The sequence below is a fragment of the Pseudophryne corroboree genome, chromosome 4 (assembly GCF_028390025.1).
Source record: "Pseudophryne corroboree isolate aPseCor3 chromosome 4, aPseCor3.hap2, whole genome shotgun sequence".
NCBI classification, from domain to species: Eukaryota; Metazoa; Chordata; class Amphibia; order Anura; family Myobatrachidae; genus Pseudophryne; species Pseudophryne corroboree.
The window spans coordinates 900,104,536-900,119,048 of NC_086447.1; the positions used below are offsets into that span (position 1 = coordinate 900,104,536).

Sequence of the window (14,513 nt, forward strand, 5' to 3'; positions counted from 1 at the left end):
GGGGCGATGTACCAAACCTTCTAAAGAGTTGCTCATAGTCCGCAATCAGCTCTTATTTATCTAGTACATTTTATAAAATGGTCGGTTGCTATGGGCAACTTCTACAGCTGAAGGTTTGACACATCACCTCCTAGATATTGTTGGAAAAAACTCAGGTATAACAATACTGTTTTTATCAGATACATTAATATTAATATGATGTTTTACTATATACAGTATATGCCATTACTCAGCACTGTACAGTACAGCATCATGTAACAAATAGACAATATACAATGACGTACGGTAGTGAAGAATTATAAAAAAAACTAAAGCTATTTTCTCTTGTAAAGCTCGCTCAGACATGTACGCTGTGAAAATGGGTAAAAGCACAAGGGAAGTAGTCCCCGCGTTATCCACGCCTTTATCATGTGTTACACTTTCACCGAGGCACCCCATTGTGCATTAACGCATGAGAAATGGTGCATTCCCTACTTTTAATATGCTCTGCATGCGATTATTAACTTATGAAAAGTGTTAAAAAAAACCCATAGCTGTAACCCCTCCCTAGAAGATAAGAAAAGGTTTTTATGAAACATGTGACTTGTCCACATTGCAGTGATCATAACCAGAGTTATCTCCACCGCCCGGCTCATATTATTGTCACCTGTTTGGACACCATGCGCAGCACGGCATAGAAAACTCTAAACCTGTAGGATGAGTGGTTTCTTTATAATCTACCTCTAAAGGTGGGATGTACTAAGCATCCCGCCTCTTATTGGGTACATGCCAGGGTAAATAACACTGGTAGGTACCTAGAAATCCCAGTAAGAACTGTCCCTTGAGATAGAAGGACTTTTGGGGTTAGGACCCGGAAGTCCTTCTGCACATGCGCAGAGTGATGCGACAGCTGCCAGGGGTGCTAGGAGGGATCTGATTGAGTTTCTCTTAGAGGGATTTGTGGAGATAAGCCCATAGGCTTATATTGGGTAAAGCCACTGATAGAGTTACAATTCTAAATAATGGTTTTGTTCAAATATATCCTAACATTTAGAAATGAGGATTTGTCTTTAAGGCTAATATCCTCAGATATTTTCTCAGAAGTTGTTTAGTTTCGATTCCCACATACTTTTCAGCAAAGTTTCTGTGTGTCCCTTGTTTCAGCTATACAAATGTTGCAATATACTCATTCCAAGGTTAGCACCTTCATTCTCAAGAATAATGAACATAGACTTTTTAATACTTGTTAAATTCTTAGAAAAAACTATAAATTATAATTATTTGCTTATTAATAATTTAGCCAATACTGCCCTCTGCTGTTAATACAAAATTAAGCTTAAAGTGTATACATGACTATCAAGATTGGTAATAATTTGCACATGCTCAGAATATGAGATGATGCCTACTCAGAAAAGCTTTAGAAAGCTTAGTGATACTAATAAACATCAGAGTACTGCTGTAACACCAACATTGTGTGTGTTTCCTTATTCTCCAGACGTGAAAATTAACTCTTTGTTTTATAGCTAGCCTGGACAATTGACACTTGTCGCTGTCACCACATAAAAATGGTGTTACCAATCGCATCCAAGCCCTGGAATGTATTGCATTCTGGAGCTTGGTACACATGGGAAATGCAGCAAAATTTCGAAAACGACAGCCCTATGTGTTAGACTAAGATCTTTCCTTAGCAATCTTTGCAGTATATAGCATATCTGACAATAACTACAGTATTACTACATTAAAATTGCACACACAAGTAAGGTTGATATTTAAATACAGTGCATCCCACTAGTTTATATTAAAATATAGAGTTCTACTTATATTTTATAGGTTTGCTCTTACAAATTTTAATAGTATATTACTTATTTACAGATGTTGGCCAGAGATTGCATGATTCCGTCTCCAACATATCCCCGGTGCCCCAGACGTAAGTATTTAGCAATTAAGTTCTGCAGGTGATGCATTTTGTTGCGCTCTCTAATCATTCACAATATGTATTTGTGTTATAGTAAGCTGGTAGATGAAGCCAAGAAACTGACGGAAAGTCTCCAGCAAAGCCTGGTACAGTCCATGTTGTTTACTTTCAGATATACGCAGCCGAGTCACGTTATTATGACCACCTCCTACATGTGACGTTTGCCGTGCGTAGCCCATGAAGTACATCATGTATTGTGCGCTGGCTTGGTGGGTATATAAGGTGTGCGATAGGCCATCTGCACACATATCTTTCGTTGCTGCCATGGGTAAAAGGGGCGATTTATCAAAGTTGCAAAAAGGGATGATTATCGGCTTTCAGACAAGGGTGGCGGTATTTCTGACACAGAGCAGTTTGTGAACTGTTTGCGTGCTGCTGCGGTGAAGGTGTATCGTGACTGGACAAATTACACCATTATGAATAACCGTCGTGGAAACTTCGGAGTGCCGTGTGCCATTGATGTGAGAGGTGAACGTCGGCTACGAAGGTGCGTGAGGAACGACCGACGCGCTACAGTGGTGCAGCTCACCGTCAGAATTAACCTGGGGGCTACCAGACGTGTGTCTACAGTTCAGCCCGTCTAGCCGCTGTCCGTGCCGCACACGGCGGTTACTCCAGCTATTAGCTGGTGGTCAGAATAATGTGACTCCGCCGTATATAGAGTTATTTTCTCTCCAGATTCTACTTAGTGATCAGTGAATCTTACTCCTAACTTCCAAGATGGTGGGGCTCATATATCAATATGCTGCGATGGAGAAAATCAGTAATTGCTTAAATTTATCAATAAAACATTGGCAAGGCAGCGGAGTGATTCTCTAATATATTAATACTAATTCCAAAGAAAACTTACATCCATTAACTCTTTCTCCTCCGCAGACGGTGTCTTTCGCTGACGACTGGAAGATGATCCTGATATTTGTTGCGGCAGACGACCCGTGTGGCTTCTGTGGTCAGGTAATTACACTGTGATGTTCCCAGCAAGCAGGAGGACTTGTGTAGGGGTTTGTGTGTACAGGTGATCAACTGTAGCAAGAGCACAATGAGATGGAAAAAATCAGAATGATGGAACTGGACAGAAGAGGGGGTTTGACACAATGACTGATATATTTAATTTCACAATATTAGACCTCAGTGGTAGAGACACATAACTGCGGCGGAAATTATGCAGGTATAATATGTTGCGCTCCTGTCAGAGGGCCGTATAGCGGGTCTCACAGTCAGACAGTCTAGGGCTGGTACGCTATCCAGCAGGTGGGGTAAAAAGGATTAGGCAAAGTCCATTAATTTTAAGCAGTCCAGGGTTCAGTACACTGCTGATCAGATAGGAGACATGGGGTCAAGCAAAAGCAAGTCAACTTAAACAAGGCTTCATTCAGTACACAGGTAATCCAACACAGGTCCTAAATACAAGCCAGGTCTAAGCACAGGTTATTAGAATGAAGTGGCAGGTAGAAGAGTAGTCACATCACAGCATCTCCGGGAATGGAACAGGGGGAAGATGTACTAAGAATGGTAGAATGATAAAATGGAGAGAGATAAAGTACCAGCCAATCAGCTCCTAACTGCCATGTTCCAGGATGTGTTTAAAAAAAATGCCAGGAGCTGATTGGCTGGTACTCTATCTCTCTCCACTTTATTACGCTCCAAGGCTAAGTACATCTGCCATCCTTTTAGTGTAAGTGAGGGGCAGCAACCATACATCGCAAAGCGCCCTAATCCCCTAACTTCACTATTTTTCTTTTAGTACATTTTAGCACATCTGCCCCCTAATCACCTAGCACTGAGTGCCAGTCGTGTTCTGTCTTTTTAGGCAAAGGGGCGTGTCTCAGGTGTCTCCACTCTATGCATGCGTGTACTGGAGGCCACAATGCTGGGAACTGCCTCTCCATCAACAGTCCCGGGCAAAGATGTCATACTCCCGAGAGGGGTGGTCTTCAGTATGCCGGCTCTTGGGATCCCGGCGCACAGCATACCGGTGCCGTAATCCCGACAGCCGGCATACCAACACTTATTCTCCCTCGTGGGGGTCCACGACCCCCCTAGAGGGAGAATAAAATAGTGTGGGCCCCGCAAGGAGCTCATTTGCGCTCGCCACACTGTTGGTATGCCGGCGGTCGGGCTCCCGGCGCCGGTATGCTGGTCGCCGGGAGCCCGACCGCCGGCATACCATACTACACCCTCCCGAGAGCTGTAGCCAACTTATTTCAGAACAGACTCCTTACTTTAAAGGAACATGCAGGAACTGCAGAGCATAATGCAGAATGGGACAGGGTCACCAGAAAGTATGAGGCCCCTGAAAGGAATTATTTGCAGAATATTAAGTCATGTCCAGCAGCGTATGTGTTCTTTTATGTCATACAAAACGTGTAACACTTCTATGATTTATTTTTCAAATAATAGTCGATCTTGATTTTTAGCAAGTGTTGATTTTATATCCTCTATCAAACTTTTCACTGTACTTTAATGGTGTTATTATCATGAAGAGGGGAAAACACACCACTTCACTAAAAATTGCTCCTGGAAAATGTACAATAGTTTAAATCAAGGAGCATTGCCAAGAAAGTAAACTCTTCAGCGTTCCCATTAAGATCAGGAGAACTGTCAAGTGCTCAGATAATCCCTACACCACAGTAACACACCCTAAAGACATCACTGACGTACAGTAGATAAAGAGATATTGATGGATCTGTTGATGTTATGGCGTCCAGAGAACACGGAGATAACATCTGAATGCAATAAGAAGCCTGACGTAGACTATCTCAGAGACTGATGATAAGAAGATGAAAACGCTGAGAGACAGAAGAGTGGAGAGTAAAGTTTCTGTCCTCCAGAAAGTCAACTGTAGCTCCGCAGAGAAGGGCCCGGAGACCTATATGGGTTTATAGGCCCACACCGATATTTAATTGTACTAGAAATGAATGCACTTTACTTGCAGACACCATGCATTATTCTGCAGGGAAAAACATCTTCAAACCGACGGCATTCACATGGCTCTCCTGTAAAGTAGCATTGCCTCATTGAACCTAAAAAAATAAATAGGAGTTTTCTTTATTTATTTTTGTATTTATGTATGTCATTTATTTTATTTATTTATTTATTTTGTTTTATACAGGAAGACTACACTCAAAATACAATGAAAGAGCTAACCGAGGCTCTAGATTATTTACATGAACAGGTAACTGCTGACATGTCCTAAATCTCATACAATACACTACCTGGCTGATTATAATTTGTGAGCAAAAAAGAACACGTAACTTTGCACCTGGGTAAAACCATGTTTAGGCAGATAGGTAGATGTTACATGTGCAGAGCAGAGATTAAGATTTGGGAGGGTGTGATAAAAACTCAGATCTGAATTACAGTGTTATACTGGGTACTCACCTATACAATTGCTGGCCCACTCTCTCGATATCGTATAAGCAGTTGACAATTGTATAGGTGTATATGCAGTACGGATGCAGGAGCGTCAGCTGATAAACAGCTTAAAGCGCACCTGCAACGAGAACAGCCTATAGTGAAGCAGAGGGGCAGCAGCAGCAGCACCTCCACCAATAACACAGCGCTGCTGCGGCTCCCTCCTCCACCTCCCTCCTCCTCATTCTCTCCTCCCCGGGAATTGTGACCAGAAGCTGCACCGAGGAGCCTGAGCCAGCGGAGAGGGTAAGTATAATTATTTATTTCTTTCTTTCTTTCTTTCTTTCTTTCTTTCTTTCTTTCTTTCTTTCTTTCTTTCTTTCTTTCTTTCTTTTCTTTTCTTTCTTTCTACAAAAAGGGAGACTGTCTGCTGCAATGTGTAAAAACGGGGAATCTGCCTGACGCAATGTGTAAAAAGGGGGAATCTGCCTAACACAATGTGTAAAAAGGGGATATCTGCCTGCCGCAATGTGTAAAAAGGGGGAATCTGCCTGCCACAATGTGTAAAAAGGGGGACGCTGTCTGCCGTAATGTGTAACAAGGGCACGCTGTCTGCCGTGATGTGTAACAAGGGCACGCTGTCTGCCGTAATGTGTAACAAGGGCACGCTGTCTGCCGTTATGTGTAAAAAGTGTACGCTGTCTGCCGCTATGTTTAACAAGGGCACGCTGTCTGCCGCTATGTGTAAAAAGGGGGACGCTGTCTGCCGTTATGTGTAACAAGGGCACGCTGTCTGCCGCTATGTTTAACAAGGGCACGCTGTCTGCCGTTATTTGTAAAAAGTGTACGCTGTCTGCCGCTATGTGTAACAATGGCACACTGTTTGCCGTTATGTGTAAAAAGGGGGACGCTGTCTGCCGTAATGTGTAAAAAGGGGGTGCTGTCTGCTGTAATGTGTAAAAAGAGGAATCTGTCCGCCGTAAGGTGTAAAAGAGTCTCTACCTGGTGTAGTGATGCTACTGTGCGGGTTAATTTGAATAATGGAAACTACTGTGCACCGTTTTATGAATTGGTATTATTTTGTGGCCACACCCCTTCCCCACGAAGCCACGCCACTATGTATTTTTGCGCGCGCCTATGGCGCGCACTGCCCCTGTTTTGCATGCAGGGGTGGGGCTCCGATGCCGTTTCTTGCACACAGTGCTAAAATGTCTAGTTACGGCACTGTTGCTAGGTATCCATTTCTCTGGCCCTGAGCAGGTCCCCCTTACCAGATCCTCTCCAGGGGTGAGGGGGTGGACTTGGATGGGATAGGGGGCCCAAAGCATTTTGTCGCACCTGGGCCCACCGCTCGCTAGTTCCGCCACTTTGAGGGAGTGTGTTGCCTCTCCTCCGTAGATTATCTCCCAGTATGCCTTATAAATGTTTGTTAAGTACTCATTAACCTACAGATGTTTCCTTTATTACGGTTGGTGTACCAGGTCCCATGAGACTCATCCGCACCAAGTGTCTTTTTCATGAAAATGTGCATCTTATTCACATAATTAAAACTCATATAAATAATGAAACTACATCGCTCCCTTACACCGATCAATTTGATATGCAAAATGTATTCATCTTGGTTCTGCTTAGTCTGAATCTGTGTAAAAAGGGCTCCGATGCGGGCAGCTGCGGCTTTTCCCCATGCCTTGTTCCATTGCGCTTCATCTGCGACTTTGTCCGTTTGTAAAATCAATTCCAGTGTGGTTAAAGTCGCAGCCCGGCGCCTCTGGTACTCTGTGGTGGCTTTTTACTGCGTCTCGATGCACGGCTATGATGCACAATTTAAAGAAAAATACGGAGCATCTCAGTAGCACCGGGCATCTAGTGTTGTATGGCATACGGACAACCAGGAAGTGAGGACACGTCTGTATTATGTGAATGTGTGAGGCTGTACCCTCTGCTCACTGTACTATTCCTATGTGCAGCGTGATATGTAAATGAATGTAAGTGTTTCAGAATCCGATTATTCCTGATTTTACCATAGGCTCACAAAGCCAAAATGGCTTTAACGGAATAGACATTGTCTGTTACACCTAATCGTTTTTATATTTTTTAAGTTCTTTCTCACATAATACTGTATTGTTATTCTTTTTAACATGTAGCGCAGCAACAACCAAAAAATTCAACAAAAATACACCCAATGTTTTTTTTACTCATCACCATAAGAAAAGAAAGAGTTCCAAAAACATTGCCGATATGGCATTGCAGAATCTGAAAAGACTAAACGATAAATACTAAAGACAAGTTAGGGCCAAATTTCCGCTTCTCTCTTTTAATAGAAATCCCAGCAGCATCCTACAAAAAAAACAGCACTGAGCGTATAATCTGATCATCTGTTTTCTCTCCAAAGATGCCAAAAACATTTGTCAGTTTGGTGGATTTGACGGTGCTGAGCGGCCTCTATCTGTCCCACCCCAGCAACGCTGAGATCAGGTAAGTGCCCCCTACAGTATTTGAGCGGTCTTGTCAGCATCACATCACAGATCTGCTGATTGTTATAGCGTTACCTTGTGTACACAATGAGCCTCAGTCGCACTTGGCTCCACCTAGCTACACATCTTTGCGATTCTTGTGGATCTCGCCCATCTCTCTACATGGGCATAGTGGGCATTCCTGGGTGTAAGCTGGGTGGCTTAGAAGAGAACTGTCTGGTGGGAGTGTCTTGGACATATTCTGAGGAACGCGTATGACTTGGGTTGTAGAGAGGGATGTGGAAGTGGTGCAGTCACCCAGGGTTCCGGCGCTAGCCAAGGAGACACCTGTTTCTTGTTCCCAGCATTGGACTAGGTGTAAGTGCTGGTGGCAGTGGTGACAGCTGCTCTTGCTGAGGGCTGGGGGCGGAGCAACAGCAGAGATCTATGCGACTGAGAATACGGGCAGATAGTCGCATAGCAAAACGTTCGAAAACGTTTTTTTGTGTGGCTCATAATCAGGCCCAAAACATTCTAGAATCCAGAACAATACTTCACACCCATCCTGATCTTCAGCTTCTCTAGGGAAGATCTGGGGTATATTTACTAAAGGTCGATTTTGTGTTTTCCACCGATTTTTGGTCAGTTTTGCATGTTGGGTAAAATAGGCGAAATCGGCCAAAAAACAGCTAAAAATTTACCCAAATAGCAGTGCAAAAACATTGATGTTTTACTAGTGTGACCTATGTAAATCAAAGATTTAGGGCCAGATGTAAAGAAGTCCAAGTTGGCTGAGGTGCGAGTTCCTGGCTGAGCTTTTTTTTTTTTTTTAAAGCGGCAACCATTTGCAAGGCATGATTTTGCCTTGTACATGATTGCCGCATTAAAAAAAATTTGTACGGGAACCCGCACCTCCGACCAACTCGAACTTCATTACATCCGGACCTTAGTATCAGTCAATTTGTAAAATCAATCATAAAAGAAGAAGAAGAAGAAGAAGAAGAAGAAGAAGAAGAAGAAGAAGAAGAAGAAGAAAACACAATTTCAAATAAAAGCATCATAAACTGTTCTATTTTATTTTAAACCATTTTCAATTGTCTAAAACCTTAATTTGATGGTAGATATATGGACAGGAAGCATGTGGGGCACTCCGGCTGCATAAATCAGGCATTTAAAGGCACAGTAATGATTTCTTAAAAATCAATATGCAAATTAGCACTGGAAAGAAGATGTTTGTGGGTAATACAGTGCATGTGACATGTTTTGGCCAATAGGGATGCTTTTGTATAATTTGGTGGGTTCTTTTGTCTTGATGTTTGCTTCTTCTGACGGTGATTAAAACACATTTAGAACTTCAAATAGAAACCAGTTGGACCATTGAATTCACAATGGAACAAAAAAATTGACCGTTAGTAAATGATCTATTTGGAATAGAAGCACTGTGGTCGATTTTGTGTCGATATTAGTCAATATCAGATCGATTTGTAATCAATGTACACCCTGTGTGGAACAATAGGTATGGGTATGTGACATGTATACTGGGGATGCGGTTAAGATACCAGCGTTCGGCATCCCGGCGGCTGGAATCCCGACACTGACTAGAATGCCGACGCTGGCATCCCAACATCAATTGATATACCGGCACCACAGCTAAGCTGCGGATGGGGGAACTTAGGTTTAGGCTGCGGGGGGGGGAGGATTAGGGTAAGGCTGCGGGAGGGACAGGTTGCGGGGAGGAGAGCTTATAGTTAGGTACCCCCTGGAAGGGTTAGGCTACGGGGGAGGGAGGGTTAAGTTTAGGCTGCAGTGAGGGGGGGTTAGGGTAAGGCACCACTGGGGAGCATTAGGGTGAGGCTGGGGGGGGGGGGGGGGAGTTAAGGTCAGGATGCGGGAAAGGTGGGTTAGAGTGAGGGGAGGGGGAGGATCAGGTTTAGCTAAAGTTTTGGAAGACTGTCGTGATTTACACCTCTGGGAAGCCGCTGTCGGTATACTGATAGCCGACATCCCAGGCACCGGGATATCGTATGTATTCCGTATACTGCAATCTATGGATATAGTAACTAACAGGATTAGAGAAATGTAGCAGAGAGTAATATCCTAAAGCCGCCTATGAAGCACGGTGTATAGTGGTATCTTTGTCATGATGAGTTTTCTCCTAATATGGAAAATATTTATGTATTTATTACCAGTTATTTATATAGCGCACACATATTCCGAAGCGCTTTACAGAGAATATTTGGCCATTCACATCAGTCCCTGCCCCAGTGGAGCTTACAATCTATATTCCCAATCACATGTACACGCACACACAGTCACACTAGGGTTCATTTTTTGTTGGGAGCCAAATTACCTATCAGTATATTTTTGGATTGTGGGAGGAAACCGGAGTACCCAGAGGAAACCCACGCAAGTATGGGGAGAATATACAAACTCCACACAGTTAGGGCCTTGGTGGGAATCGAAACCATGACCTCAGTGATGTGAGGCAATGTATTGTTATCTTTGTCACTCTCTGACATCACTAGTCAGTATGGTCTTTTTGTCACCAGAAACAACGTAATTTAGTCTTTTCAGGTATATACAGTAATATAATATTATTTTTTTCCAGGAAATCCTGCGAGTGTTTTGAAAATCCCTCTGACTACAACAAAGCCATGCTCCGATTCTCCTTTCAGGTAAGGTGGAAATAATATACCGAGTATACAGTGTTAGGGGTAACTTGAGTCATTAATCTCTAGATCAGTAAAGGATTCAATAGTCCATAAAATTTAGGGAGAAATGCATCAAGCATCAAGCTTTGGAGAGCGATAAAATGGAGAAGTTGCCCAATTCAACCAATCAGCTTCTGTCATTTATCTACAGTAGCACTGTCTTCTCCACTTTTATTTTTCTCAAAGGTCTGATTCATCTGCCCCTAGTGCAAATGCCCAATTACGTCCCTTCAGTCTAAGGGGTCTATTCATGAAGCAGTGAAAAGTGTGGAGAAGTGAGTCAATGGAGAAGTTGCTCTTTTCACTGCTTCATGAAAGACTGCGTAGGGAACATAATGTGACCATAGCAGCATAAACGCACCGTCTGGGCTTCCGCAGCGCCGCTCGATGCATCACCTTGGCTTGGAAGGGGTTAATGTTTTGTGGTGGGAGGAACGTAGAGAGAGGGTCTGGGGGTCTGATTGGCTGGATCGTGGATGGGGGCTGGCCTGTCATGCATATAGGCTGCTGACCGGGTACTTCCTGCCTCTTTTCCAGCTCTTCTCGTGACCCGCTTTCCCGCCCTGGGGACTTGGTTTTGTTCTCCAGTCGGGTTCATTGTGTTGGCTTTTGGTGGCCGGTTTCTGAACGGTTACTTAATTTTAATTATGAGTTCAAGGTTAGAAGTCTGGGTGTACTTTTAGGTAAATTTCATAGCTTTTTTAATTAGTTTACACCAAGTGGGGTCCATATAATTGGTATAAACATATGTGGATGGCGGGGGCCGGTGGCCCAATTTTTTACCCCGTAGGGGCGGAGCGTACCTCCGTCCCTACAACTGTTGGTGGGCTGGGGTAGTGGCAGAAGGTCAACCCCTGTTCTTGGATTTTTTGATTTTCAATGTTCGGGATGGAGGCAGGAGGCCGATCCCGGAGCATCTGGGGCAGAAGGCTCCCTCACACATATGTTTTTTATTGCTTGTTTTTCTGTATTATAATGTTGATCACCCATGTTACGTTTATCATGTTTAACCGTTCTTCTCCTCGCCACCTTAGTTAGAGAGGGAAGTCGGCATTTTAGTTTTAGTATTTAATAGGCCTCCCTCTCAGTCAGAAAATAAAAGCTGACCCCTTTCACGCCAATTACAGTTGTTGTGTCTTTATTTTATAAGATAAGTGTGCTCGAGTGGCGCGTGGATGCATCTGACGTGTGAGGTTTATAGACCCCTTAGACTGAAGGGACGTAATTGGGCATTTGCACTAAGGGGAGATGAATCAGACCTTTGAGAGAAATAAAAGTGGAGAAGACAGTGCTACTCCTTTGTGGAGATGTGTCTGAATTACGCCCATACCTGCGTCAGCGCTTTCACATCTTAGAAGATTTTGCACAATATGCGCTACGTAAACCTGGCAGACTCCTCTGTTACCCTCGGCCAACATAATTCTAAGTCATTCCTGCAGTATCTGTGCCTGAACATCTGACCAGGTCCCAAGGCCTGTTATTACACACCTTGCCCTCATCTGATAAAAACATGATTATCGCATAAACTGATTACATAGGATATATCTGGAATTCCATCTCTGTAAATTGGACCGGCCTGCAGAGATAAAACAGTCTCTGCCATTATCAGGGGCATCAAACGCAACATGAGTCAGGAGAATTTAGAGATTATATTAATTGCAATTATCTGAAAATCTAAATTCAAAGTTCAGTGTCGTCTTCTGTTGTCGGTCACTGACTCACTTATTAACCCACAAAAAGATTCACTGTGTTTTTGTGATACATCGTGTGCGGTGACCCAATAAACAATGAGTGAGATGGACCTTGCTCACCGGTCTAGACCAGAGGCAACAGGTCGGCGCTCAGTATGTGTTTTCCTCTGCTCTTTGGGGGGCCCATTTAGCAACGAGTTTTAGCTATTTAAATAAAGAAATAAATGGTGCTCCAGCCAATCAACTTCCAACTGTCACTTTTCAAACACATGACAGTTCGGGCTGATTGTCTGTAGCTCCATTTATTTAAATAGCTAAAACTCATTGATAAATGGGCCCCTGTGTCTTTTATTTTAGGTTTCGTCTCAAAGGATTTCCCCATGCAAGTCTATAAAACTGTCCAAACACATTTAAAAACGGTCAGAGTGGAAAGATCTAGGCATATGGTGGTCAGGCCTTACGATCAGATTGCCTAATCCCTTATTAGTGTAATTAGATGGTGACTACACACTCACATGGGTACAGTTTCTAAAACAGACCATTGGAGGTGTTGCTCATAGCAACCAATCAGATTCTGTCTATCATGTTCTTGCATGCAATGGAGGAATGATAGGTAGAATCTGATTGGATGCTGTGGGAAATACCTTCACTGTTTATTTTTAGAAGGTTTAGTAAATCTACTCCGTAGATTCTGACCCTGGGTTGATTGAGTTTTATCTATGTGATTGGAATAATAAATATCTGATTATTATCACTTGGGACGGTTTTCTTTTCCGTTGCCTGACTTGGCTGTAGGAATAAGCATGTGCCCCACCATTTAGGGTCACCAGGCCAGTCCCACATTTATGGAATGGTCACACAGGTCTCAGCCTTGGACGTCAGGTTACTAAGCCAAATTGTACTTTACGTTCCTGTGGGTGGATTGTAATGCAATATCTATTCATTTCACTATTGCTTTCCTATTTTATTTGTATTGTCCTTTTGCCAGGTGTCAGCAGGGAACAGATGCCACTCAGCATAATGAGCAATGTTCTATACTGATAGTGGTGGAATACAGTTACTTTATGTATACAGTTGGGAAGAGCTGGAGTATATAAATCTCTGCAGCTATGCAGGACTATATTAACATATAGGCACACTGGGCAGCTGCCCAGGGCCCCACAATTCTAGGGGCCTTCGAGCATGACCGGGTGGTGGTCACACAATCAGAGTACATTCTATAAAATGATAGGTAGAATCTGATTAGTTACTATGCGCAACTTCTCCACTTGGAAGGTTTGACATACCTCCCCAGTGATCATAATAGTCATATTTATGTTTGGCAGCAATTAGTGGAATCCACTTATTGCTTTTATATAGAGGATACTTGTAGCAAGTATGGGTCATGATGGAGCCCAATGATGATAAAGAGTAGCAAAAGTAAAGCAGAGCTGATGCAACAACGTGAAAAAAAGGAACGTATGGGTTGGGGGGGGGGGGGGCTGCTAATTGAGAGATTTATTAGGAGTTTATTGGGGTTGGAGGGACTTCCTAAACCACTACCTTTGTAAGTTATTGTACTTAAAACAAAACAACATCAGCTGATCAGTTGCGGCTCACACTGACATAGACTGCTTCTGTTCCAGGCTGCTCTTGAGAGATTAATAAGTTCTGAGAGATACGATACGAGGAAGGACTTTACAGTGGCCTTACACCCTGTGCTGCATGTGGTAAGTACTGTGTAGGCTGATATTTATGTCTACAGCAAGGGGTATAGTGATGGGGCACAGTGGGGTGCTGGTGATCATGTATACAATATTTACTGCTTAGTAGCCATATTATATTATAAATATTACATTTTTATTTTGTCCACTTACATGGATTAGATGTAGGTTCACCCTTGACAATGGCAAGTGTCTGTCAACCAGGCTAGATCTAAAAGAAAGGGTTAATATCATGGCCATAGAGTAAGGGAACATACATACAATTTTGGTGTTACAGCAATACTGTTTATTAAGCGTTAGGTCTTTTATACCATTTCTGAACAGGCTTCCTATCATAATTTGAGCATGTGCAAACTATTGCCAATAATGATATCAAAGTCACATACACACTATAAGCCGTATTTTATATTAGCAGCAGGGGGCAGTATTTCCTAAATTATTAGTATTTCTAGACTTTTCTACTTATATTTGGCACATATTAAAAAAACTTTGCTCCTTGTCCATGAGAAAGTACAAGTAGCCACATTCCAATAGACATTGCAACATAGTATAACTCTCTACCTGTAGCACATAGAAATCTTTTGCTGAGAAGCATGTGAGAACAAGTAAACATGAAAATGTGTGAGAACATGAACCTTAAAGACAAA

At 42.9% G+C, this 14,513-nt stretch overlaps 1 protein-coding gene across 1 annotated transcript in view; it reads left to right on the forward strand.

Moving 5' to 3' along the window:
- Positions 1–14,513, forward strand: part of LOC134911022 (phospholipase B1, membrane-associated-like) — a 249,524-nt gene that overhangs the window by 41,423 nt on the left and 193,588 nt on the right. Inside the window, exons 8-14 of the mRNA XM_063919415.1 lie at positions 1,852–1,906; positions 1,989–2,040; positions 2,831–2,908; positions 5,067–5,129; positions 7,701–7,783; positions 10,370–10,436; positions 13,789–13,872. Coding sequence (XP_063775485.1) covers positions 1,852–1,906; positions 1,989–2,040; positions 2,831–2,908; positions 5,067–5,129; positions 7,701–7,783; positions 10,370–10,436; positions 13,789–13,872 — 482 coding nt within the window. The remainder of the gene's footprint in view (positions 1–1,851; positions 1,907–1,988; positions 2,041–2,830; positions 2,909–5,066; positions 5,130–7,700; positions 7,784–10,369; positions 10,437–13,788; positions 13,873–14,513) is intronic.